General features: G+C 39.0%; 1 protein-coding gene and 1 long non-coding RNA gene across 3 annotated transcripts; one reads left to right on the forward strand and one right to left on the reverse strand.

Moving 5' to 3' along the window:
- Nucleotides 1–375: 375 nt before the first annotated feature.
- On the reverse strand, nt 376–25,815 carry snx17 (sorting nexin 17). 2 transcript variants are annotated; one of them, XM_044168064.1, is made up of 16 exons: nt 25,479–25,815; nt 25,013–25,271; nt 20,543–20,617; nt 18,584–18,701; nt 16,891–16,955; nt 15,058–15,168; nt 14,124–14,214; nt 10,975–11,062; nt 7,726–7,795; nt 6,973–7,065; nt 6,475–6,678; nt 3,722–3,850; nt 3,434–3,511; nt 2,921–2,995; nt 2,778–2,819; nt 376–2,583 (listed from the first exon to the last, which is right to left on the reverse strand). In XM_044168064.1, exons 2-16 carry the CDS (start codon nt 25,223–25,225, stop codon nt 2,464–2,466), a joined length of 1,572 nt encoding a protein of 523 aa, XP_044023999.1. In that variant the 5' UTR covers nt 25,226–25,271; nt 25,479–25,815; the 3' UTR covers nt 376–2,463. The 2 variants fall into 2 exon arrangements, with proteins under 2 accessions (XP_044023999.1, XP_044023998.1); XM_044168063.1 differs by having other exon boundaries at nt 25,013–25,815.
- Nucleotides 11,211–16,466, forward strand: LOC122862614. Its single transcript, XR_006374816.1, has 3 exons — nt 11,211–12,225; nt 15,039–15,215; nt 16,024–16,466. It is a non-coding gene; the product is annotated as an uncharacterized LOC122862614 (long non-coding RNA).
- Nucleotides 25,816–26,322: the final 507 nt, after the last annotated feature.

The raw sequence follows: 26,322 nt of genomic DNA on the forward strand, positions 1-26,322 counted from the left end.
AACACATGGAATTCATTGCATTGAATGTCAAACAATAGACTGGATCTAATTTTTTCTCAAATCTCTAAGTGGCATTTTCACATACATACAGTAACATCTCAATGTTAGACATGCGCTCTGTGGGTGGCAATATCGGTCTGTCAATCAGTCCACCACTTTGGTCCTGAGTGAAATATCTGGGTATCTACTGGATGGATTGCAGTGACATATTGAACAGATATACATGTTGACATTTACCATTAAATTTGTTACAGACATTCAGTCCCCCTCAGGGTGAATTGTAATCCGAGGACCAAAGCTGCTGCTGATAAAGAATGCTTAATGATGAAAACATGACTGAAGTGGACCATTAACTGACAACCGAGAACCACAAAATCACCTAATTTCAGAGTTTATTTGAGCATCATGACAGTTGTCACTGACCTTACCACTAAAATCAAGATGAAAAGTAGTGGAATGAATCAAGTCAATACAATCTTCATGAAATTTGACATTTTCAAGTGATGCTGATGATAAATGCACTTTTGAAGTGTAATTTGGCACCTACACATTTATTAACATCCAGGAGCTTGCAGCTTCCACACACTTGGTATTGACAGGAATAGAGAAAATAAAAATTAATGGTGTCCACATCCCCCTTACTGTAAATGCAACTGAAGACAGAAGAAGCACTTAAAGAACAAGACATTTATATTGAGAACATTTAGTGTACAGTTCTGGCTGCTAGTGAGAGTAAAGCTGTTGATAGGTTTGCATTAATTTACATTTAGAGGCTTCAAAACACGCTAAGATGCAGATTAACAGATGCTAACAGCAATAAAAATGGAATGACATGTTTTAAAAAACAGCGGGATATGTTCATTTTGTTGCCTGCTCTCCACGAACCTGGTTCACTCCAGCAATTGTGATCACATTAGCCACTTCACCAAAGCACCTTTTCAACTAAATCCTCTGAGATGATTGGCACAATGTACATACAAATTAAAATGAACTGAAGCCCCAAAGAATGCACCCCACAACGCCATCACTCGCCCAAAAAGAACAAGACAAAGAAAATCAGATGCAAAATTTGTAAACACTTTACATTTTAACTAATAAAGTCCTCTAAACATTATGTAAACAATGATAAATGTTAGTCCATTTAAACCTTTTGTTCTATACAGCTTAGATTACATTTGATCTATTTGATTACAATAAGCTATTGATGATAAAGATATTAGTAAATGTTCAGAATACTTAATTGCATGTACATAATATAAAAAGTGACATTGTCATAATTTTTATGTTTATTTTGTGCAAAATGCTTTAGTAAACTATAATTTGGCATTATCAGAAACCTTTAAAAAAAAGGTAAAAAAAAAAAAAAAAAATCAAAGATGGATTTACAGAGCCCCTTGGAAACAATGTTTAAAGTCATGCTCAAGCTTCCACTCAAACATTCATCTCCACCTGTAATATACTGTGCAAAATGATGGGTTCAGCAAGTGCAAGCAGCTCGGCCAAATTAACCATCTATCAAGTTCTGCAAGACTCTACATAATGCCGGCTGACACTAACGTTTATTTTAGGTTTCAACCAATATCTTGGTGAATGAAGGCAAAAAAGTAAAAGTTAAGGCATCAGACTATTTCAGATGGTATTATGAGTGACTGTGCCTCAAATGTAAGCTGAAAACACCACTAATATCTTGCTAAGATATTTACTGACTTGGCACATGAGGAGCATGACACACAGAGGACCACTAACAGTATAAAAACGTGACATTTTGGTATATAGCCAAGCCAAACATTGATCGTCCATATAAGTAAGCAGTTGCTCTGAATAGTCTACATCAGTTTTGAGATCAATTTCAACACATTCACTGGACTCTGGGTCATTTCGAGAACTATCCATGTCCTGTTCTGCTGTATTATCACTAGTGCCAGGTCTAACTGAACATTTGGCTCTCTGGTTGGGAAGGAACATGCAGCCACCGAGGGAAGAATCCAAGATCTAACAGGTTTTCTTCATGTAGTTTAGAATATATTAATTTACTTTGTACCTCATGAATTTAACTGCATTATAACTTCACATATACTGTCGATGAAACAGTAATCCAAAATCCATGTGAATGAAACTGAAGTAGGAATTTGTCAAACAGTAACATACAGAAAGCCTCCCTATTTGAGTACCTGTAGCCTGACATGCTATTTACTGTATGCTGCCACAGGTTTAATAACATAGGTGTTGTTTCAATTGAATATGATGATTGTAACTAAAATCCAAATCAAGATGAGCTTTAAGAGTGTAAAAGAAAGGACACTGTCAAAGATTAAATGAGAACTTAAGGCAGCAATTTCTCCAGGAAGAAGAATCGCAGAATCGGACACCTGTGTGTGGTCCGCTCGGCTCAGCTCAGCTTGTAATCTTTGTTGTCCCAGTCGCCGACAGTGGAATGAAGGGGGGAGGAGGGCGAATCGGCGGTTACAGGTCATCATCCCCAATTCCCTCGAAAGCATAGTTGCCATGGAAATCGTTGCCGCTGATATCATTTGCTGAGTTGGAGGCGCTGATACCTCGGAGGGACACCGAGCTTAGCTTGGTCTAAATGGAATAATCAATAGTATACTTAACACTGGACTGACATTGATTTATTAGAATATGTTTAAGGTTCTGGGAATACATTATCTGACCCCCATCATTCAGCTTCATGTTTCACTATTTTTTTTAACACAAATTATTTTAGAAGTACTATACTTCACAACAACAGAAGGGAAAAAAGTCAAAAATATACTCACTGAGAGTTTGACGATTTGTTCACGGTTCGGGTCAGGGGAGTCCTGCAGCCAAAACAACATGCAGAGTCAAATTATCCTGCGCCTGACATCTACACAAAGCCCAAATCAAATTCAAATTTAGGGCACACTATCCCATTTCTCACCAGTAGAGGGGGAGATTTCACAGCTTGCTGACTGTCTGGCCGGTGGATGGAGCCATTGTGTCGTTTCCTCAGCATCTAGAAGGTGACAGAGGACAGCAGAAGTTCAATTCCATTCAATTTTATTTATATATCCCAATTCATAACAGAAGTTATCTCATTGCACTTGTTCTATAGAGCAGGTCGAAGTGACGAATACATATTATTAAGAAGGAATCCCGTAAATTAGGTGTTTGCTTTACATTTACATGTGTTGTGATTTCAGCACAGCAAACCAATGACCTATTACCTCTAGAATCACCAAATGAAAAACCAAGTAGTTATAGAAAACCAATTAATGTTCAAAAAGATGCTGTAAGATGCTATAATGTGTGTATTTATAATGTAGACAAAGCTGAGTTAAACATCCTCTGCATATCTGAGTAGTACATGTAAACACATTCAAAAGGATGTGGTCATTTTGTTGATTTTGTTGTTCTAGCAGTTATGAAGTATTTGATTTTTCTTAAAACAAACCTTTTTTATGCTGCCGCCTGACTTCTTCACCATTAATTCGTCCACCATAGACTGAAGGCAGATACTCATCATGATAGCCTGAAATCACAGACTGAAAGTCAATCAAATCTGGAATACTGAACAATATTAAGTGCAGTTTTACTTAACATATTTCATTAGATAATTTGAAAATACATACTGGAGTCGTTTGAGTGAACAAGAATTGTGGAAACAAAATGTTCGGATCGTAATAATCACAGCAATTTAATGCTTGTAGCCCCCGTATTGAACCCATCAGCGACTTGTTACCTGTTGACTGGTGATGGTGACCCACTGGAGGCGGTCCTTGCTCATCAGATACTCGAAGGCCAGCTCCAGTTTGACCTCGCATTTGGACGAGCTGCAGGGATTGGTGGTGCCGTTGGCTATAGGGACTTGCTGCAGAGTCCGACAGAAAAGCGGAGAGTTATGACTTGGTGTTTTCGGCAGGTATCATCATTATCATCTTCTAAATGTACAATACACCACAACTGTCGGAACTGTTATCACCAACAACAACATGATTTGTTTAATCTATTGTGGACTTTTCTCCCCTTCAGCATTCAAGTTAAGTTTGTTTTCTTGTGTTTAAAGTACATGAAAAAGAAACAGATGTCCATATTTCTTAACCAATATCCAACTTGCATTCTTAAGTAGAGGATAAACTTGTTATTCTACACCATGTAAGCAGCTAAATCACATTTCCTATCCTGCATCTCTTCCTGTTAAGCTGCTATTCTTGATCTGCTGCATCACCAATGACAGGCAGCCAAATCTTAAGAAGACGCATGCTAAAAGATTAACACAGGTGCAAGGAAAAGAAAGAAAGAAATATGTACAAATACAGAATTTCAAATGCCGTTAACACTTCACAGCTCTCTGGAGACGAGTCCTCATTCCTCATTTATGGAGCCTGTGCTCTTCACTGAGACAATTTCCTCTGGGCGAGAAACTAGTTGTACCTCCCATGGTAACCACATACACAAAGAAAACATAAAGACGAAATACAAACAAAAACAAAGGTCTGACTGACACACACACACACACACACACACACACACACACACACACACACACACACATGCTGACTGTTTGTACGTGTTCTTCCAGATGCATTTTGAGATTTGACTACGAGGGGGGTTGCAGCGCTGCACCAAATGAGATGTTGTGAATAGTTTGTTGGAAAGGAAAGGGCTCATTAAGATGACTTTGACCTCTGAGAATGAGCTCAGGAATTAACCACCCTGCTGGACAGCGTGGGGACTCAGTCTGTAATCAGACGAGCCAAGATGCATTTTAATTTTAGATGTGTTGCCATGTGTCCACATCTCGGTGCAAATGAACTTTTGGAGAATCATAAAAGCTTCTCTGATACACATAATGACTGTGCTGCTTGAACACTAATGCAATGCAAAAGCGAACTGTTTTCCATATCTCCATTTAAATGAGGTCTTGCGTCTATAAATGTTCATCTTTCAAATGCTAGCTGAAATGATGTGGGTAGAGCTGCATGTAATGCTTTTCTCAGCTATTTACAGAAGTGAAAATAGATTGTTGAGCTGTGTCTCTTCAAGACGACTGATTGGGGGAAGGAGAAGAAAATGCAGATTCAAGGCAGATCAACTGTGTGGTGCATGATGGTTTGAATTTATGCTGTTGCTGGGTGACAATTATGGAGATTTTTTATTCTTTAGACAAGGAATTAGTTCTGGATTTCTTGTCAGCTACGGTTTCAAATGAACAAAAATAAAGCTGCAACCAGGGAGTTAAATTTAGTCTGACAATTTGAAAAATTACCTCTTTAAAGTGGTACTCCAGTGATTTAGTATTGCACTTCCATAAAGTTGGGGGACTTATAGACATATTAAAATACAAATAGTCAAAATCTGTGCAGCAGAAGCAGAGAAATCCTGACTTAAGTCTCCAGTATGGGTCAAGCTCCAAAACCACTGGGTACTACATTTCCCATAATGCAACTGAATCTTCTCTTCTCTTCTCCTAAATGCACGCTTCTTTCAAAACCCAAACCACTAGTATGTAACACTGACTTTCTGTTAAAAATTTAAAGTTGCAAGCCCAAACTGAAATAACATCATCAGGGTTATTTTCTCTGACTTTAGAGAGCTCCTTCATAACCACAGAGGACATTATAAAGCAGACTAAGTAGTATTCCCCATAATGAGTAAACTGATCTTTTTTTTTTTTTTTTTCCACAAATGCCCAGCTGACTGTGACTGACTGAGCCATTGAACATTTGCAGAAAAATATATTTAAAAAAAAAGGAAATATTTTCTTTTTTTTCCCAGCGACAATGCAACACGCTTTACTGTGAAACGAACCTACGGTGAGTAGGTCATCTGCTGAGCTGAGTGTGACAGATCCTGACAGCATGCTGATCAATTCAGTGACTAGGTGACAGTCTAAACAGTAGCCTCATGCGTTAAACATATGGCCTTTGTTGTGTGAAACAGCACCTTTACGCTCTTTCCTTTCCCTGAAAGTTTTTGAGGTTTTATTTTATGTATACAGAGTAGGCTGTGTAGGTGCTTCCTCGTACTGCATGACATCAGATTCCCTTCTCACCAATGGACAATCATCAGTTCAATGAAAGAATGCTGCTTTATGTGTGAGGCTGGTGGATCAATACAACACTATCCTTGTGTGGGCTGCGTGTTTGGGTAATTGGACAGATGAAGACAGATAGTGTGGAGGTCAGCACTTTTAGCGAGGAGTAGGTGTAAAAACTAATGCTTGGCAAGACTAAAGACATTTGTTTCTGGTGCAGTGGTGAGAGGAGGTTTGTAAACAGGTGACTTTGGAAGTACAGGAGGAGCCTTTGTTGGTTTGAGACGGACTCCAGCCAAAGCTGCTGCATCTCTACTCTGCCAGCTCATAGTCTCCTGATAATATGAAGGGATTCCAATTTGATTATTTCAGAGCTTTGGAGATACAGGCATGGATGAAGGTGAATTCTCTCTCTCTCTCTCTCTCACACACACACACACACACACAATTCCACTTACACAAGACGTGACTCGCCAACACCTCATGCGTGTGACCTTGAAGCTTCCCTCCTTCATCTGTTCGTTGGGCAGCTTAACATGGAAGTTGAGCTCGTTGTTGCCGGCACTGACGATGACTTGGCAGCCCTTCTCAGGGAAGTCGGTGATACAAGGGTCAAACTTGATATAGCCATAATATTTGAGAGTCTGACCTAGATGGATGAACTGGGGGGAAAAAAGCATAATACAGATTTTTTCTGAAAAGTAAGTCATCTAAAATTTTTTATTTTTTTTGTCAAATCCCCGGAGAAAAGAAGTTTGAATTCTCTACTGGATTGGTGTAATTAAAAATTCATATCATGGGAAAAAACTAGGCTAATTGCACCACAGAATGCACTAGAGGCAGAATTCTCTCTGGTCTACAGAATTATCCTTGAACAGAGACATTTCCAAGTATCAGCTGGATTCAAGTGAAGCACTGTAGAAGGAGAATCATCTAGAAGAGATGCCCTTGCTTACTTCTTTCTTGGAGCCTTTTTCCTGCAGTGATTTGAGCTGCCTGTGCTGGTCTTTGTTGACGAGTATCCAGCCTCGCTCAATGTCGGACACTGTCTGGTGAAGCAAAAAGAAGAAGTGAAGTTCATCTTTCTGTACAGATGAACCAAAAAAAGGGCAGGTTTTTGTGTTTCCTGTGGGAGAAATCACACCCTAAGCCTTTCATGTAAACAGTGCAGGTCAGCAAATAATTACACAGAAACATGCACAAATGCACATGCTTGCAAACACTGTTTATTTTTCTTTCATTTCCTTTTTCAAACCTCTCTGCTACACAAGAGGCAACACTCAGCAGTTCCAGATTTTAATCAAACTTGCAGCCCCAAAAATGCCTAATACAACAGATCACAGTTGTCGCAGCATAGGGAATCCGCTACTAATAGGATCATGGAGGAACACAAAGAGGTACAGGAGTCAAGGTGTTGCAAAGTCAAAACAAGCTGACAACACTATCAGATAATGGAGGGGCCCAGGGGATGGACAAAAGCATTTGGAAGCCCAGGGATGAAGCAGCGCTTGATTTAGTTTCCTTGATGCTGGCACCAGGCAGGCTCAATAAACACAACAGATGCAAACAAACACAAGCACGTCTAATTTGTATTTTCTGTTCCACATCTCAAGGGGAATTTCATTTTATTTTAAGGTACTTTTAAGACCACTGTTGCAGCTGAAAATAAACGACAGTGTCTGGTTTACCTAAGTAATGAAACCTCTTACCTGGGCGTACAGCAAATTCAGGCCAACTCTGTTGTCCATGACATCACTATCATATGCCATGTCCCAGTAACTGCAAAAAGAAAAAGGCACAGTCAGTCTATATCCAAACATAAAATAGATTTAATAAAGTGGCACAGTTACAATTGACAATTTGTTTGAATGACTTGAAGAGACTCCTGAAATACACTCCATAAAAATACCATCATATTTGGCTATTTGCCACTAAGTATATAATACCCAATGACTCTGTCCCAAGCAACACTACAGAGCATTGCTGTCCTGTGAAAACAATGCATCTAAAAAAAAAAAAAAAAACTTTTCATCAGGTAATAGAAAAAGGTCTGTTTTCATCATGTGACAATGCATGTTTCAGATAATTGTCTTTAAATGGTTCATTTAGTTTAAGAAGTATTAGAATTGTCTCAACTCATAAAGGGGAACATTTAATCCTTCAGTTTATCTAAAAGAATCTAAATTACCACATTAGGAGATACATGGTTTTCTTTGGGAAAAAGCTTGAGAAACTGCCTTAACCAATGTACAATCAACTTCAATACCATTATGTTAAATAGACACGTGAATTGACACTTTGTCAAATCTGTGAAGTTAGAGTGAGTTATAGGCTAAGTTCCTTAACACAATGTCAATGACATAGCAGTGTAAGCATTCATCTCAAGGGTTACTTCCTGTAGAGGTTGAAGGACAGTTGGTCTGCTGAAGGGGGTGTGAGTGAGACGGTACAAAGTTTCAAAGGCAGCACTATAGCTGTATTAGAGGCCATTTCTGGTACTTCTGTGCATAGAGATGCGTGGGTGCCGGAGGCAGCCTTGAGGAGTGGGGCATGACGTTAAAAAAATGAATAAATTCAGAGGGAACAGATCTGGATTACATATGAGGGATCAGATATGGGATTACATATGAAAAATCCAAATCTGATTACCAAAAAATAAAATAAATAAGAGTAAAGAAAGACTAGAAAAGATTATGACTGGCAAATCGATCAGTCTTAGTTGAGAAAAAATGATATGGGCCACATTTTTCACTCAGTGCTTGATTTAAGATACTTCACTTCCAAGTGTATTTTTCTCTTAGCCCCTGTGAAATGTCTTTATCTAACTGACACTGGTATTATTGTCTGAGTTAGAAGAGCACTGCATTTTTTATCTGCTTTTGCTCTTTGTTGCAAGACATGAATGCAATGAGATTTTTGCCACTCTACTACAGGCCTGAAATTTAACATGTTGTAATTGCAAGACACAAGGGCTGTTAGTGGACGGAGAAGTTGTTCAAGCAGATGTGAAGCATGCTGCCTGATCACATCAGCAATTCAAAGCAGGTAACAAGGGAGAAGAAGATTAAGAGGCAGTGAAAGGAGGAGGGAAGGAAGGTGCTTTGATTTCGCTGCTTTAGTTTCAATTAGAAGTGCACTAAAAGCCCCTGCTGACACATATGGTCTTTGTTTTGAATTCTCTTATATACAGATTAAAAATGTCAATTAGCCACACTTTTGCATCATAAATAAAAAGCGCATATTGCTGCTGACCTACAAAAACCTCCAATACTATTCCTATTACATAACAAAATTTTCTCCAGTTTTAGGTTGCAGTTTTATCCAAAGAGAGCTTTTCGATTCGTTTTGATCTGATCCTTCACCTGGATCACATACACTGGGGGTCTGTTTTTCTTCCACGTCCACTTGTTAGTTCTACATTCATTCTTCCCTTGCTGCTCTACACTCCACAGAGAAACTAGGTCAGGAGGACTAAGACTTTCCTTGAGGCAAAAAGAAAGTAAACATCCTGTGTACCTCAGTCAGTGGGAGGCAGGGTGACGAAAGAACAGACACATGAAGAAGTTAAAAAAAAATGTTATGTTGAAGGAGGGAGCAGTCACTAACTAGCTTGATGGGGAAGCAACATCAGTATTTTCCATGCATACAATTTGTTTGGGTGGCCCACCCAAGAAGATTTTTTTGTGACATGCAGCTATTGGTGACAGATGCTCATTTACTAGCACAAGCAACCCTGACCCTGTTCCCTCTCATAACAGGCAATTTTATCTGTAACTTAAACTGTTTTCAAAAATGTTAAATGAACCATAAATAGACCAGAACTAGAGGATTTTTCTGTAAAGCCAAAGGAAATATTGATGGGCAGTAAAGTTTAAGGATACACTATTGGTTACTGTTTTGTACTCAGTTTCCTGTAGCTGGGGATGCTTGGTGTGTAAAAAACAAGGCTTTTAGTTTTAGACAGTCCCCATGTTTTGGTGGAGCCACCCACCCTCTTCCCTCCAGTGCCAACCACCTTCACAACAGCCTTTGTGAATTTTCTAATGTTCATATTTTGTTAAGAAACTACAGCAGAGACCTGGTGGTTAAATTTTATGGGGCTGTTTATTTCTCTTGAAGCTGTCAAGCTATCTCTGTCAAGTCTTCTAACATAACGTCTTATCTGAAAGAACTCTAAGCTGTTATTGAAGTTTAATATAATGAGAGTAAATGACCTGTCGGATTCCAGGCTATCCAGTTCTCAGTCATACATAATTCTGGCCATAGCTGAAGATGCTATAACTAAATAGCAGTCCTTTTTGTCCTGTTAAATTGGACCAGTTAAAGATACTGGGCTGTTAGCTTATTGGTTGGTTAAATTTCTGGATGTTGAAGGCTACTGTCAGTTTATAGACAGTAAATGAAAATTGCTATAGGAATAATTTTAGGTCGCAAGGATATAATTTGGTCAGTTTATTGTCCAACGCTGTGCTGCATCAACATCAGATTCATGTCCCTGTCTAATCTCTGACTTTTCTGCCGTGACAGTCAAATGCACCACCAGGATAACTATTGCCCTTGGCAAAATAAATTGAAAAACAAATGACTCAGGTCTCTTTTCCAAATTAACTGCCACTTTGTAGAAGATGGTGAAGTCGGATAAGCAGCCCGTGGTTAGGCTAGCCGCCGTTCTGACACATTAAGAGCAAGTGCTTCACTGCAGATAAGGAATGAAAGGAGCAACACCCAGAATGCAGAGTGCCTTACTGGTAGACTTAAATCAAATTACACCAAGTACAGCAGATGTAGTTTATGTACTGCTTACCAAAACAGAAATATCTGACTTTCTTTACAGGATTAGATAAAAAACACATAAATACTCTGGATAATGAATCACAGCTATAATTACATGTGGAGGAGGGCTCTTTGTGAAGGACATGGTGAAATTCAAAGTCATGATGTGAGCAGGTGGTGGGTACCTTTTCCGTAGGAGTATGTGAAAATCAGAGCTCCGCAAGCTGGTAATGGAGACATAAGGCAGCTCAAACTCCTGCAGCTTCCGCACAACTGAGAGAGAGAGAGTGAGAGAGAGAGGAAGGAAGGAAGGAAGGAAGCACAGATCCAGTTAAGTCCCAAGGACATTTGGATAATGATGGTAACAACAAACAATGAGGAATGGGAGAACTCCATCTGGACAGGTCCCAGCAGGGTATGAGTATTCAAAAGTGAAAAAAAGATAACTGGCTCTACGTGTGTGTGTGCGTTTGTCCCTAATCTGCAGCTGTTTTGTTGCGGCCCGTTCCCAAAGGAGAGTTAAGGAGATCTCAGGTGCTCGCGGATGCTGCTGCTTTCAGGCATCAATAAAATGTGCACAACACCACAAATGCGATCACTGAACAGCGCTTTAGTTTGCCATTAGGTTTGGATTAGTATGTATACTCCTTTATGGCCAGAGATGCTGTGTACAGGAAAGAAGAATAAACATGCTGGTTACTTTGATGTTGGAAATCTCGGCAGGAATAAAAAAACAGATACAAACTGAATGCTTAAAATGTTTTGGAACATTCTTAGGTGGACTAAATCGTCAGTGGGAAACTGCAAATAAACAAACAAACTAAATAAAATGCAGATAAGAAGACCAGCGCTGCTATTTCAAACCACATACTGGTTCTTCTGGACGTGTCGTTGCATATTTTACAGCATATATTGATTTACACACAGACACAAACTGGGAAACTTACTGCCTGTTAAGGAGGAATTGAATTCTTCTAGCTATCCTGTTATGTCAATACTCCCACCAGTTTTGTTTGATCCGAGGCCTGCTGCGGCGGATTTATTCTAGTAGCCGAGTCATATTTGACACATGGCCCTTCTCTGTCATACCACTTAAGATTTTCAGATTTAAACTGTGCCAAGAATATACAACATGCCTGCAATATTTACAGATTCCTCCAAGTTCACCTGGAAGCATTTTTAGCCTGGAATGGATTTGGCATGAGGATTGGGGGAGCATTTGGCAGGTGGAAGACGAGAGAAAAGAACCTTTGGGACTGAGGGGGGATTTGACCTGACAGGGCTGTGACGACATGGAAAAAAGGGATTGGAAAACTGAAACATCTTTATGTGGAAAGCTCTGTGCCTGTGCCACTGTGGGATTCCTTGTGACAACAAATGCAGATGCAAATGTTCTACTATGATTTGCATTCACACCATTGCATTTAAGTAAAAAAGTGAGTACAAACAAATATGTCAGTGCCTTCTGAGTGCTGGTGTCAAGAGTTAAGGGGGTATACATGATAAAGTAACATGAGCACGATAGAAATTAATTCAACATTTAAGTGACTTAATGATAATTACAAAAGGCTGTTACGACATTTAAATAAATATGTTTTCAAAGAAACATGAAATAACTATCAGAGCTTGAAGGACAGCAAATGATCTGTGCCTAAATTGCTGGGGAACTGGTCTGAAAAACTGCAAAGCTGTTTATTAAATTAGGAAAGTGAGGAACAAGCACAAAAACATGGCGAACTGAACTGCACTGCCAAAAACAAACTGCTTTGGAGGTATATAATGGGCATTTACATACATTTAAAGGGTTAACAAATACAGCTAAATGACATGCAACCAAATAGGACTCACTTTTGAGACCGTGTGTATAGTGACGTGACCTTTATATTACATATATGCACATATCTATGTATATATGGATTCACTATAACACTCATCTATGCACTTCCAATGAGGCACCTTGTCATAGCGATACACGACAATATACAGCATATAGTAGACTTGCACTAACTACAATTCTATTAAAATAATAATAAATCTATTTATGTATCTAATGTTGTCTTCCTCCTGTATGTTGACTTTTAAAACTGCACTTATTAACAGTGAAGGACTGCGTTAGCACAGTGTTGTTGGAAATAACCAAATTAACAAAATGTTTAATTCATGCACAAATATGTCCAATATACATACAGAAGATGGGGAAAACAATATTACATGTTTTCCAGACATAACATTTATCTGCCATTACATTTGCCCCTACCCAAAACTATGTATTTTTGTATGCATCTTCCAATTTGCATGTTTAAAGAGCAAATTAATTTGGCTAGTCTGCTGAAATGGTAGACTCCTCTTGCAGTCTCTCTGGAAAAATGACTTCACTAATCAGAAGTTGGCCTGTGAATACAATGCCATTTTGCAGCCAACACAAGTGTCAGATTATAGAGCTTAGACGACAAACACATTCTCAACCTGAAAACACTGCACCCAGCCTGGTGTGCAACCTCACATCACTCTAACACTGCACTGCAACTGTTTTGCACGAACCAGCTGACAAACATGCAGACCCTGGCTCTCACTGAGCTTCTGAGCACCTAATAAATGAATTATGCATTCTCGCCAGAGATACAGAAGGAACTCAGATACAAGATACAGCTCTAATGGGGCAATGCAGTTCTTCTTTATTAATTAAACTACAGTACGTCTCCAAACAGTGAGACAGATTAACTGAGCTGCTGGTCTGTTGCCAGAGCCAACTCTTTACACTTCATTGTGGGGAATTTAGAGTAAAAGAAAATTAAAATCAAAAGCATGACATTACAGTAAATAATTCCCTTTGGTTACCCAGAAAGTTAGTCAGTCAGTGAAACATAACAAACGTTAAGTTTAATTCCCAACTCCTAGTTCCTTTTGTTTCTCTGTTTGTAAGACTAATCTGTCCTCTAAGTTCTGTGATTTGTCTGTCTTCTGAGAAAGGTCAATGGCCAACCTGATAAACAGTTTAAATTTACATTATTTTATCAAAGCGCCAAGTGTACTGCACATTTAGTTTGCCTTGATAAGCAAGACTGGTTATCTGATGGTTTCCAGCTGTAGTGTTAAACTGAAGCCCTTTCAGAAATTCCTAAAAATACATTCCAGGATGACTCAAAAAAAAATCAGCAGTAATGAATTATGGATTTCTTTCCCTGATACATTTGCTCTCTCTCTGCCATTTTATTACCCATTAATTAATCATATAAATGGGACAATACTTTCTATTAGTAATGACAGGGACATATTAGATATTTTCATTCTGTGTATTCCTCTGATTCTTTAGGAAATTGGTGTTGAGACTTACATGTTAAACCTCCATCCACACCCTCACGCACAAGGAAGAGACTGAAGTAACCAACAAGGTCATCGGGAAGGTCAAGCTTTGTTGCAACTGCCTGCAGAAAGACGAGAAAGAGAGGGAGAGTTAATTTTCACGATCAAATTCAATTATTTCATCCCTTCATGTGACTTATTTTTCTTTAAGTTATGAGAAATGAAGACGAAAGTGTTTCAAGACAGATAGGATATGTTAAAAAAATATCTCAGTGTGAAGTGGAAAAATGGAAGAAGATTGGAATATCCAGATGATCAAAAACTGGGATATAACTGCAATCACACTTTACCATCTCTATTATACAACCAACTCTAAAGTGACATTTGAGATGGAGGAAGATTTAGAGAATAATGTGTTGTAGTCTTAAACAGGATTAGCCTTTGGTTTGCAAAATATAACAAACTAACATTTCAGAATAATGAAACATAACATTGCTGATGTTGAGTTGTTTTTTTATTCATGAAGAATGAAATTCAACCAAGCAGCTACCTTGATTTAAAAAAAAACAACAACTTTTTATCAAAAGGATACTAAAAAAATATCATCTCTTTCCAAGTCCTGCACAAAGCATGACTGTTAAATTCTCACACAGAACAATGGCTTTCTCTGAGTTAAAATCAATGTTTGCTGATAGGTGCTCAGTACTACCATTTCTTCTTTGACCTGCATTTTTAATTCTGGTAATTTAACTGCAAACAAACAAAAAATGCTACAAATGTGAGTGCAATTGTTGTCAAGCAAACACACACACACACACAGACACACACAGACACACACAGACACACACACACCATGAAACTCTGTTGTGATTGAGATATACTCTGCTCTGAGACCTGCTGCGGTGAATAGAGGTTGAAAACAGTCTGTTTATGCACTCTTTAACAGAGCACACTTCGGCACTTACATCAAGGACATCCTCCGTCTGATCTGAGGTCAGAATGTTGACTGTAACCTTCTGACCGTTGGAGAGGCAGATGTCTAGAGAGACTTCTTCTGTGGGAATCTGCTGCGTCTCCTGCACCAACAACACAAAACATAACAGGCTTTCCTTCAGCTTCATGGGTAAGCTATGTGTTTACATTCCTATTAATCAACAACAAAATCACACCAAGTGAGTTTATTTCAGCAACATAATATGTTAAGATTTGAGTCAGATGGAGAAGACACAAAAACAAAATCAAGGCTACTTGATGAGGATTATTTTTATGCAACAAATAAAATGAAGTCTGACAATTTATTGGCATAGACAGATTAGGCATTAGGACATTGAGGATTAATTTAAGGCAAAACAAAATCATAAGCACAGACAAAAACCAAAGTGCAGTATGGAAACTCCTAATGTGAAATATAAATTAACTGTAAATTCCTTAACAAAAGTAGCAGCCATATTAATGTGTAGCCATCCACAATTACAACTTTTATATTCACAAACTTGTGGTGTAGTCCCTGAGACTGGCATTATTTCTTAAAATAGGAGTCAAAGCGATTAAGCGATTATCATAATTGTTGCAGATAAATTTTCTGTCAATCAGCTAATTCAATAATTGTTGCAGCTCTAGTAGATCCATCCATTTATTTCACTACTTTCAGCTCACACAGACATGAAGGAAACTGCATTCATTAGTACTGCTGTGTTTCTGTTCATTCCTTAACTGAACAAGGCAGACAATGGATCAAAAACCCACAAAATCAATGAATAACGAGTAAAGAACAGCCAAAACCTATGAATATTTCAAAACTCTAAATAATAGCTTCTGAGCTGATATTAAGAAGTATGAAATCTGGATCTGGATAACCCTAAATTCTCCTGTCCCCGGGCAGTTTCTCAACACCTCTGCTAAATCATCTTTTATCTTCCTTGTTCCCGCAGCGGGGGGTCTCCAAGTACATCCCTTCCACTAAAGGTGCAGATTAAATCACAACACCGGGTGGTAACTCATCTCCTATACTACACCTGCTGTCCTCACAGTACACTGGGGGGGAACACAGACTCTAATGAAAGAGGAAAACAGAGGAGGAGAAGCAGAATGGGTGTGACGTGGCTGCAGACGGATGAATCTGTCCATGAAGATTATTGGATTTACAGCCCTCCTGGCAACACAGGTCACAGCTTGAATGATGGTGAATCAACCTCGCTACCTCGTCTGAATAAGTCATTGACTCGCTACCCGTTTGAAATAGCCTTTTCTGTTTGGCAGCAACAACACACCATGGGTTTGAGTTCTTACAGTGTCATCCACTTCAGCTACAATATGTTTGCATTTTTAGTACTGCCGAAAGAGCCTTTTGTCAAATGTAGTGAGATGAATCATTAGGTGGCTCACTTTTGCTTTTTTCATGATATAACGGTTCAAAAGGATCCAGCTCCCACACACGATGCAACTATGTTGCTATATTTGGCAAAAGGTTGCTTTCACCTCAGTTTCATGTCTGACGAAATCATTTCACACGTTCCTGCATGCAAGCCAAACCTAATATGACACATCTAACCAACTACCTTACAAGTACAGATGACACAACCCAAGATAAGAGTACATGCTGCCACAAACTGCGACAAACGGTAAGAATACAGCTACCTCACTCGACCACATTGCCAAAAGTAATTACTAGCCGGGCAGAAATTACTGCATCAGCCTTTTGGTTCAAGGAGCACGCCCTGCCTCCTCACAGGCCTGTTGACCTTGTTGGTCGCAACAGCCTAATGCAGGTACAGTAAATTAAACAAAACACTACCAACCTGCTGTGCTTTCCTTAAGAAGCTGTTGAACATCTCACTGGCTCCAAGCAAGGGATCCTGACGCACTGTAAGAAAAAAAAAAAAATGGGAGAGAAATTAGAGAAAACGAAATGGCAACATGAGTACAAAATGAGACATATTTCACTGTTCAGTGAAATGAAAGTCATGAAGAGATATGTTTCCTTTTGATAACTCAGCAATTAGTAAAGGGTCTTTTACTGGATGCCATTTCCCAAATCTTCTTAGTTTTCCTCTTATCACGCAATTTAATTTTGTTCCTATGAAATGGGTTTGACCTTTCAAGACACGCAAAAAACTGCACTTTATGAAGGGAGGCCAGTAAAAAAAATGCATTGACTTGTTATCTGGCATAGGTTCAATTAACTGTAAATTATTACAAACCAGTTTCATCATAATGTAGATTTGGTAAATAAGAGACAAGATGAACAGCTTTTGCTCATGTCTTTGGTTTTCTATTGAGGCAGTTTTCAGTTACAGAGCAGTGCATTTAATTATCTGCATGATAACCCTGTATCACTACAGTGTGTGTGTGTGTGTGTGTGTGTGTGTGTGTGTGTGTGTGTGTGTGTGTTTGTCAGCCTGTACACTATTGTCCTTTTACAAATTAGTCTAACCCTTTGACAAAATGTCAAAGTTCTGAACCATCTGCGTCAGAGCAGATTGTGTTTGTGGCAGTTCATTTTCCATAACTATGGAAAAAAAGCCATGATGTAACCAAGTGAACTTGTAGCCAAGAACACCCTGTGAGCGTATGCTCCCAGACTATGAGCAAATACACACTCGAACAACGCTTCCTTGTTCTGCTGTAACTGCCAGTGCTTGAAAGGATTAAAACAAACCCTCTGCATTGCTGCCAGCTCCACTTATTCATGTGTGTACGCAGAAAGTTCACCCTTGACCTGTTTACAAAATTTCGGCAATGTGCTGAAAACCTCCAGAATTGGGATATAAAACTCCAAGTAGGTTCTTGAACATGATTTAAGACTTGCAAAAGAAAGCTTTCAAAACTGCCATGAGGCACGTTTACTAAAAAAATGACTAGTGTGTCTCTCCTGGGGTAAACACCACAAAAATAGGAATTATTCTTTATGGAATTTATTTAAAAATCCCTAGAGGTGGCACATCATCACTAGAGGATCCAAACCCATAAAACTTTTAATATACCCTACCAGGTCTGAAATCCTGACTAGGGATTTATTTTGTTCATCAGGTGTGTCAGCATAACTATCTAGTGAGGCTTTGGCTCAGTGTCCCTGCTCACTTTGTGCTCAGATCATCAGTTCTTTACTGAAACACTTTTATGCTTTTATGTGGCATGAAGAGACCAGTGTAAGGCTGGACTCCCTGCAGAGACCAAGCCAACTCATTCTTCTGATTGTTGTGGAAAAGCAAACATTTCAAGGAAATTGTGTTTGTGCTGCAAAGTTACACTGTTTCAAAAACAAAGTCTTAGTTTGTTTTGTTAAAAAAAATAAAAATATCCACCACCATACTTAAAAGAGGAAAATAAATTGTCAGGGATATGTGAACTGCAGTTCAGAGAAGAATAGTATCTAATTTAAAAAACTGACAAAAACAACCACAATATAGCTGTAATTTAAATTCAGACAGAAATGAAGTGAAATGCAATACAAGCCATCTTTAAAAAGTCTATTCAGCATGAATAGCTCACCAGCCTGCATGTATTTCTCCAGCTGTTCTCGTCTCTGTTCGACCTCAGCAGGAGTCAGAGTGAAGATCTTCTTTGGAGGGAATGCAGGAACCACATTGCTGCCATATTCTTTCTTTATCTGTTGGCACAAAACACAAATTGTTAGGTGAGGTTGCAGTTTAGCAGGCTGCATCTTGTATTTCTGATCAAATATGTGATTTCATGCCTAAAGCAATTAACAGTACAGAGTAGCAGTCTCTTAACTTAAAGAGCTGTGGATTCATTTTTCTAAGAGGTACATGCATGCTGTTTGAGATGAATCACAGGTTTATTTTAAGCCCTGTTTCAATGACGAGCTAGCGGAGTTTCTGTGCATAACACACACACACACACACACACACACACACACACACACACACACAGACACATCTGGAACCCTGAATGTTTAGTCATTCCAAGTTTACTTTGTCTTCCAGCTTCTTGACTCATTTCTTCCCATTTTCCATCATCTTAGGGATGGTAACTTTGAACCATGGAAGTCTTAAACTAAGCCCTCACAGATCTAAAAATCACACATCAAATTTGCTTTTATTTTAACCTGTATGTTGGTGCAGGCAAAGCTGTACATTTGATTATTTATTTTATTTGGAAAGGGACCATGTACAATATTGAACATAAATGTTACCATTTGATGTATTATACCAGAGTTATCTTAAAACTAATTTTCATCTGCAGTCATACGCATCATTAGGAATTCACTGACATTTCTTTCTCGTTATAAAACACTCCTGCACATATGGCATGGTGAAGGTTGGCCACAGTGGGTACTAGAGGAAGAGAGGTGATTTTCACCTCAGCACACTGCCCTTTGGTATTTTCAATACATCAGAGCCAGCACTGGCTACACATACAAATCAGCTCTCGTAGCCACAGACACTAAGCACAGGTTACAGATGCATCAGAGTCCCTAAAATCGGGGGGAAAAAATGAGCTCACACAACTTCTTTTTGGCAAAACTCGCCCTGTATTTACCATTGTTTTTAAACAAGCTCTGGATCTAGCAGAAGAGTGACCTTGTTAGAAATCTTTATAGAACAGAAAACAAGAGAAACAATTAACATTAAAATTTTCTCAGCAATAACTGGGTAGAGTGTGTGTCCCGCAATCACCGGAGTGTTTTGGGGTCATGCGTATGCCACAGAAAGCCCTGCAGGGTTGGTTTTTAAAGATTCAAGTGTGTCTTCCCCACACCCTGTTGCCAGGCAACTGCAACTGTCAGACTGGATAACACAGACTTGAGGATGGAGATAGCAAAGTTTGGCCCTTGCTTGCTTATTTATTAATGTGTGAAAACAGGAGACTGGGCACTTCTGTAAGACTAAATAAATCCATCTCTTACAGACAATGCATCTACCTCTGCAACATCATTTGATGTAGTAGTAAAAATGTAGCATTTTCACAAGTAAGTTCATTTTTAATCGCAGCACTACAGAAAAACAAGTAGGTGCTGAATACACTAATTGCCTAATAATAGGTTTAACAAATAGCTGGGGCTCTGGATAAAGCTTCACTGCGGCAGAGACCAAAAAATGCTTAAAACCAAGCAACTCAACACTTTCCAACAACATTTCTTTTTCAGATTAAGTTCCTTTTCCCAGCAGGTGAAGTGTAAGAAAGGCCAGGAACATTCCTTCCATGTTGCCTACCCCCTCCAACCTCCTCCACAATACTGCCTATTTACACGCAATAGTTTGAACTCTGGGAGGAATAACAGCACAAGACTTCAAGCCACCATGGTCGTGATTCAAAGTGATGGGAGGCTGGTGTATCGACCGTATGATACAAAGACGAGCGAAAGGTCACAGTGGGTGGATGTGGCGGCATTTAAACAGCTTTCAGTGCACCTCCCATACAGACCAGTCACTTCTGGTCCAAAGCACACTGACAGCAATGGGTATATTGTGATGGTTTAAGACTTACCTGTTCATGGAGGCCAAGAAGTTGACTGTAGCGTACCCGACAGTGCAGCACACCGTTGACGTGGATGTTGTAGGCCTGTGGGAAAGAGTGGGGACAAATGTAAACGTGAGGAGAAAGACTGTGTAAAGGTCTGACATAGTGCAGAGAAACCTATCATCAAAAGCTTGTATCGATCTGTCTGAAAACCTTGTAGGTGACATGAAAATATATAAATTAAAGAAATAAGGAAACATAGATAAATATAACCTCTCTTCGAATACAAGGTTCTTTAAATAAAATACCTTTCAATTCATTAGTCCAAAGCTGACTGAAATTTCTTTAGATGCATTTCCTAAGGTGATGGGTTATACATTCAGTGCAGAAATAAAACCACAACTTGTGAACAACAGCGAAGCAATAACAGTTAACATCCTGTACCTTGAACATAAGTTTCACTACTCATGGCCCTCAAAACAACCTCAATCTCCACCCATCTCATCTTATCTCGCCACTGTTTCCTCACTCTTTGTTTTCATTAGGAGGGCTAAACAAATGAAGTGTGAATTGGATTCAATCAAACCCTTCTGACTTCCAGGGGAAAACAGAACCTGCTGCACATTTTCCAATCAAAACAGCTTGTCCTTGCATTGTGTACAAGCTATCAAATACCAAAAGCAAGGATCACAAGGGGAATCTTTAATTCTTTCTCTGAGACACCCATTGTTTGTTTTGGCAGTCAGAAAAGGAGATATCACTGGATACTCCTCCGCAAAACCACCATTTGGAATGAGCAAACCAAATATCTGCTTGTCATCATGATTAGAGCCAATCTCAGAAAGTAAATCTATTTTTCATGTCAGATGCCTCATTAAGTGTTGAAAATGATACCAAACCACAAAAATAACAACGTGATACTTTAGTTGTGCCCTCAGGAAAAGGCTCACTTACAGAACAGCACACTTGAACTGTAAAGGAATGTAGTATTTTTCACAAGGTACCACAAGTCTGTTTAACTACCAGTCAACCCTGCCACTCGAACACTAAAACTGTCTTCATTTTTTAGAGAAAATGGCAAAAACATGACACAGAAAATTTTCCACCACAGAATCTATTGACGATAATGCATGGTCAAAACCTGCTAAAGGTTTGGTTAATATTATTGTTAAAAACAATCAGCAGTTGCTGTCACTTCCTAAAAAAATAAATAATTATATAACATTGTCAGGATGATTGATCACCTTTCCTTACTCTTACTTGTCACAAGTACCTAAATTTTTTATGGAAAAAACTGACTCATGATTATGATTATGCTATTTTTATTACTGACAATAATACTTGCTCCTTCATTTGCTAAGAAATATCAGCTTCCACCAGGCTCTCTACAGCTCTGGCCAGGGATGAGAGGAAGAGTGCTCTCTATGTTTGTTGAAGAGATTTCCCATTTGGGTGTCAAAGCACAAACTGTCAGTGCTTTAATCTCCTTCCCCTTCTGTCTCAATGAATATGTATTGTCAACATGGTGGGTCATCTGTCAAAACACAAAAAAGGTTTTGAAGACTCCTGACCACACTGTTGCATGCAGTTGCGCATGTCATTGCTGACCTACACTACAAATCAATAAGAAAACAAAGTAAAAGGGGAAGAGGAAGGCCAACGAATGAACTGAAAGATGTGTATGTAGGCAGTACCAAGGCAGGAAGGAAGAATGAGCATGCAGAATGTCTTGGCTCTGTTTGAGAACACAAAAAATAACCCCACATTTTTTGTGAATTGCAAGCAGTTCAACTGAGGGACAGTTCAACAGGACAAATTCCTGAATATAACCACTATGATCTATTGCTCTTTTCTACACACTAACTCCAAACCAAAAATGTATTTAAATACTGGACATTTTGAACTCAGTCAGATCGTCGTCAGGTCAAAATGATTTTGACATGATGAAGATCCAACTGGGATCAAAATGTCGTCTAAATGTTTTTGACCTGACGAAGATTGGTATACTGGGATAGAAACATTGTTTACTTAAATTAATTTGTAGTTTGGAGTCAGTTTCCAGACATTGCTCTTTTTATCATTGCCTATTTCCAATAGCTCTACACCTACATGTGATGTGCATATTTACGCTCCTTCCTTTCACATAATATGACGTATGTTTAGGATGAAATCAATTTCAGTCTGAGGAATTCTAAGATAAGAGCTTATTTGAAGACATTTTAGGAATTTCTTAGTTTATGGTTGTTGCTGACTGTCAGATGCAGGCTGATAAAGGCATGCTGTTGACTATGGCTTCCATGGTTTGCAAAACTATGAACAGAAACAGATGAACTTGGTCATGTCTAAGTCCTAACCTGTTCCTCATCCAAAGTAAATGAGTCACCAGAGAGGAAGATACAAATCTACTACACTAGATGACGTGTGAGCATTCAAAAATAAAGATTTGTCTGTGCTTGCACAAGAATGTCACCATATTAATAAAAAAACAAAAAGATAACTGCAGCCCTTGTTATTCTAAAAAGCTCTGTGCAAACTCGGCAGATTCTGTGGCCTTCTGGTTCCAAGGTACACAGCTCATCTCTCAGCATTATAATCAAGCAAAGTCCCTTCCTGTGGGCTGGTTACAGGAAGGTCACAATGACAGTCATAGGACTGCCAGCTAAGAGGTGAAAACCCGTCACTCCCACTGCAGTACAGGCTAAAAATGTGCTCAGCCAGGTGGAAACAAGCCAGAGATGGCACCTGAAATGCTCAGTTTAGAAACTTATTGACTTTCAACATTAAGAGTAGTCTGGCTAGTAATTAAACTATATTAGATCAAAATCAAATTCCTGCACATATAACACTGTGTTCACTAATTTTACAGAAAAAGTAAGTTTATATCCAAAGCTAATTTTGTACTTGAGGCAACAGGGACACTGAACACACTGACATGTTCAAATATTAATGAGCTTATTCCAAGAATGCTTTTCCTCTATGCACATGGAGTCAAGATGGAGAATAGTCATTCGCAGGTGTGTGACACTGAGAACAGCCAGTATGATGTCACATGGAAATCAGATGCTGCAGATGTTGTTTCAAAGCATCTGGTGAATATGAGCGTAGCTGCGCTCTTCTATAAAACAGCAGATACAAAATCTTTTTTTAAACTATAGACCTAATATTCTAAAATGATCCAAGATTATTTGTTGTTGTAGTGTTTATTCATATCATACCAGTAACTGACAGGAAATAAACTTGAACCCAAGCTGTTCCCTAGCAATGTAATGACTTGTGTTCATGGATAGGTCTGGTTTATAGGCATATTAATACACACACACACATACACACCAGTGCTGAGTTGTCAGTAAATCTTTTAAACAATACTGTCTCTGCCACACATTCGCACAATGTATCCTGACTCTGTCTGTGACTGGTGTTCATGGTTTATGAGGAAAACATCCACAAAAGCTTGTTTATGTCTATGATGCTTTGCTACAGCTGTCCTTGACCACCCTCCATGAATTATCCTCTCTGAGCACTGCAGAGCATGTATGCCAATGTGTCAAGGCAACGCAAGGCGTAGCACCTTTCAAACACAATGGCAATTCAAAGTGCTTTAGATAGGGCATAAAACAACATTTAAAAGACAATGAGAAACAGAATAGAATCAAAGAAAATGAACACATAGGCTATGGGAGTCTGCTGCACAACAATTAAGCAAGATGACAGAGCCACAAATTATTGCTGCTCTTGATGTGCTGTCAAGACTGCTATATTAGACTATATTTAACTGTTAGTTGGGGGACTTGACAATAAAGTTAAAGCAGTGTAGGCTGTATTTTTCTCTAAATAGCAAGGAGGATTGTGATATCATGGTGGCAAATGTCAGACAGAAGTTAAGTGCTGACTCAGACCTTTAAAACAAAAGGGACTCTGTTGTGAGGTGAGGAATCAGAGATTGGGCCACAGTCAAGTATCTCCAGGTGGCTTTGACGGTAAATGACAACATGACAATTGGTGCCAACTTAAGACAAATCATAACAATGCAGCATTTTGCAGCCACATTACAACATCTACCAGATAAAGTCCAATGCCACATGTAATGTTGAATCATGAGGGCCAGGGGTTACATTTCTGGTGATGCTTTCAACGGCCTCACAGAGTCACATTCAGTCCATACCTTGTCTAGGCAGGATGCACTGGAGGTCAGAAACACTTTTAATCAACTTCCTCACGCTTTAATTCTCGAAATCAAGATTATTAACCTGTCTAGACTGCATCCCTATGAAAAACAAATTAGCATTTTGTGGTGTAACTGAGGATTTGTATTGCATTAGGCAGTTGTATGCCCTACGGTGATACATCGCTGCTCGTGCTATCAAATCATGTATGACAGTAAACATAGAAACTCGTGCTGCATTGACATTAGCCCGACCTGTGGCCGGCTGAAGCCAGCGTTTAACACAAACTATAAGGGAAAGCGGGTAAAACAAAAACACAAATGATCATGCTCACCACATAGGTTGATCCATTTTCTCCCGAACGAACCTCCGTTTCGGGTATGGAAAAATGCATTTTAGCTCGAAACACAGCGTGCTGCCTGACGACAAGTCCTTTAACGCCACCACAGCTTACGATGGAGAAGAAGACACCAGTTTCCCCACAAAGTCCACTGCAGTGACTGTCGGCGGTGACTACAGAGGAGGAGGGGGCTCTCACACGGTTCATCCACTGGTTTGTAAGTCCGGGGAAAGCGGTGCCAGGCTGGAAGAGACTGCTGACGACTTTATTATCTGGCCAACAACTCATGTACCAACTAGCATTCACATGAAACTTCTCCCACGTCGGTGTCAAACTTTTCTCACTGCCGTTCCCGCAGCAGCCATGTTGCAAGTGTTAAGTAATTACACCTTGACCATTGGCGTTAAAATATCCTTTTAACGCACTTTTAAGTAATTTGTGATAACTTAAAACCACCTACTGTAAGATTTAAGTTTCAACGCATACAGGTAAGTCTATTCATTAGCGTAACCAGATGAAGTTTCCGGATAAAAGGTGCAGTTGGTTCCCTGCAAACAACACAGCGTCGCAGAGCCGTTGGCAAACCTTTCGAAATATGAGGGGAGACAGTTGCACTTGTTGTGGTTTTGCTTGTTTTTCCTGTCTCCTACATTTGCTGAAGAAAAATATATACGACGACGGAGGAAACTCATAGATAAAATGTGCTAGAAATGGCAGAGAAAGCAAATGTATCAGGGCCGTCAAGCCATCCTGTGTTCAGTGTTTGCCCATCAAGAGGCATTGCAACAATCCTTCTGGGCCGAACCATCTTATTTTCAGCCGGGGTTGCTCCACTCTTCACGGGTAAAAGAAAACAAAAGAGAACACTAGCATAATTTCCGTCAAATGTTTTACACTTAAAGACATTATTTTGTAATATAATTTTATAAATATGCCACAAACATGTTTCCCTCTATATTCAGAAACTCATAAAATCGTCTAACTTGAAGCCCCCATTTTATTTGGTGCAACCCAAAGTGACAGTGAAAGCGCAGTCAAAACTCATTACAGTCAGAAAAGAAAAAATTCGTGTAGATGTTGTCAACAATTTTAGAAATTTTACGAAATAGGACTGTTAATGTTACAATGTACTTTGACGGGTAGGCTTTATTGCACAAAATATATTTTAAATGAGAAATTGAATGTTCGAGGTTTTACATAAAGAATTGATTATTTGCATTAAAACATTAAATGAAACCAAAGGCTTTTAATTAGCTGGCATATTAATTGTTTTGACATATTATGACATGTTCTGCACAAATAAA

The sequence above is a fragment of the Siniperca chuatsi genome, linkage group LG16 (assembly GCF_020085105.1).
Source record: "Siniperca chuatsi isolate FFG_IHB_CAS linkage group LG16, ASM2008510v1, whole genome shotgun sequence".
Lineage (NCBI taxonomy): Eukaryota > Metazoa > Chordata > Actinopteri > Centrarchiformes > Sinipercidae > Siniperca > Siniperca chuatsi.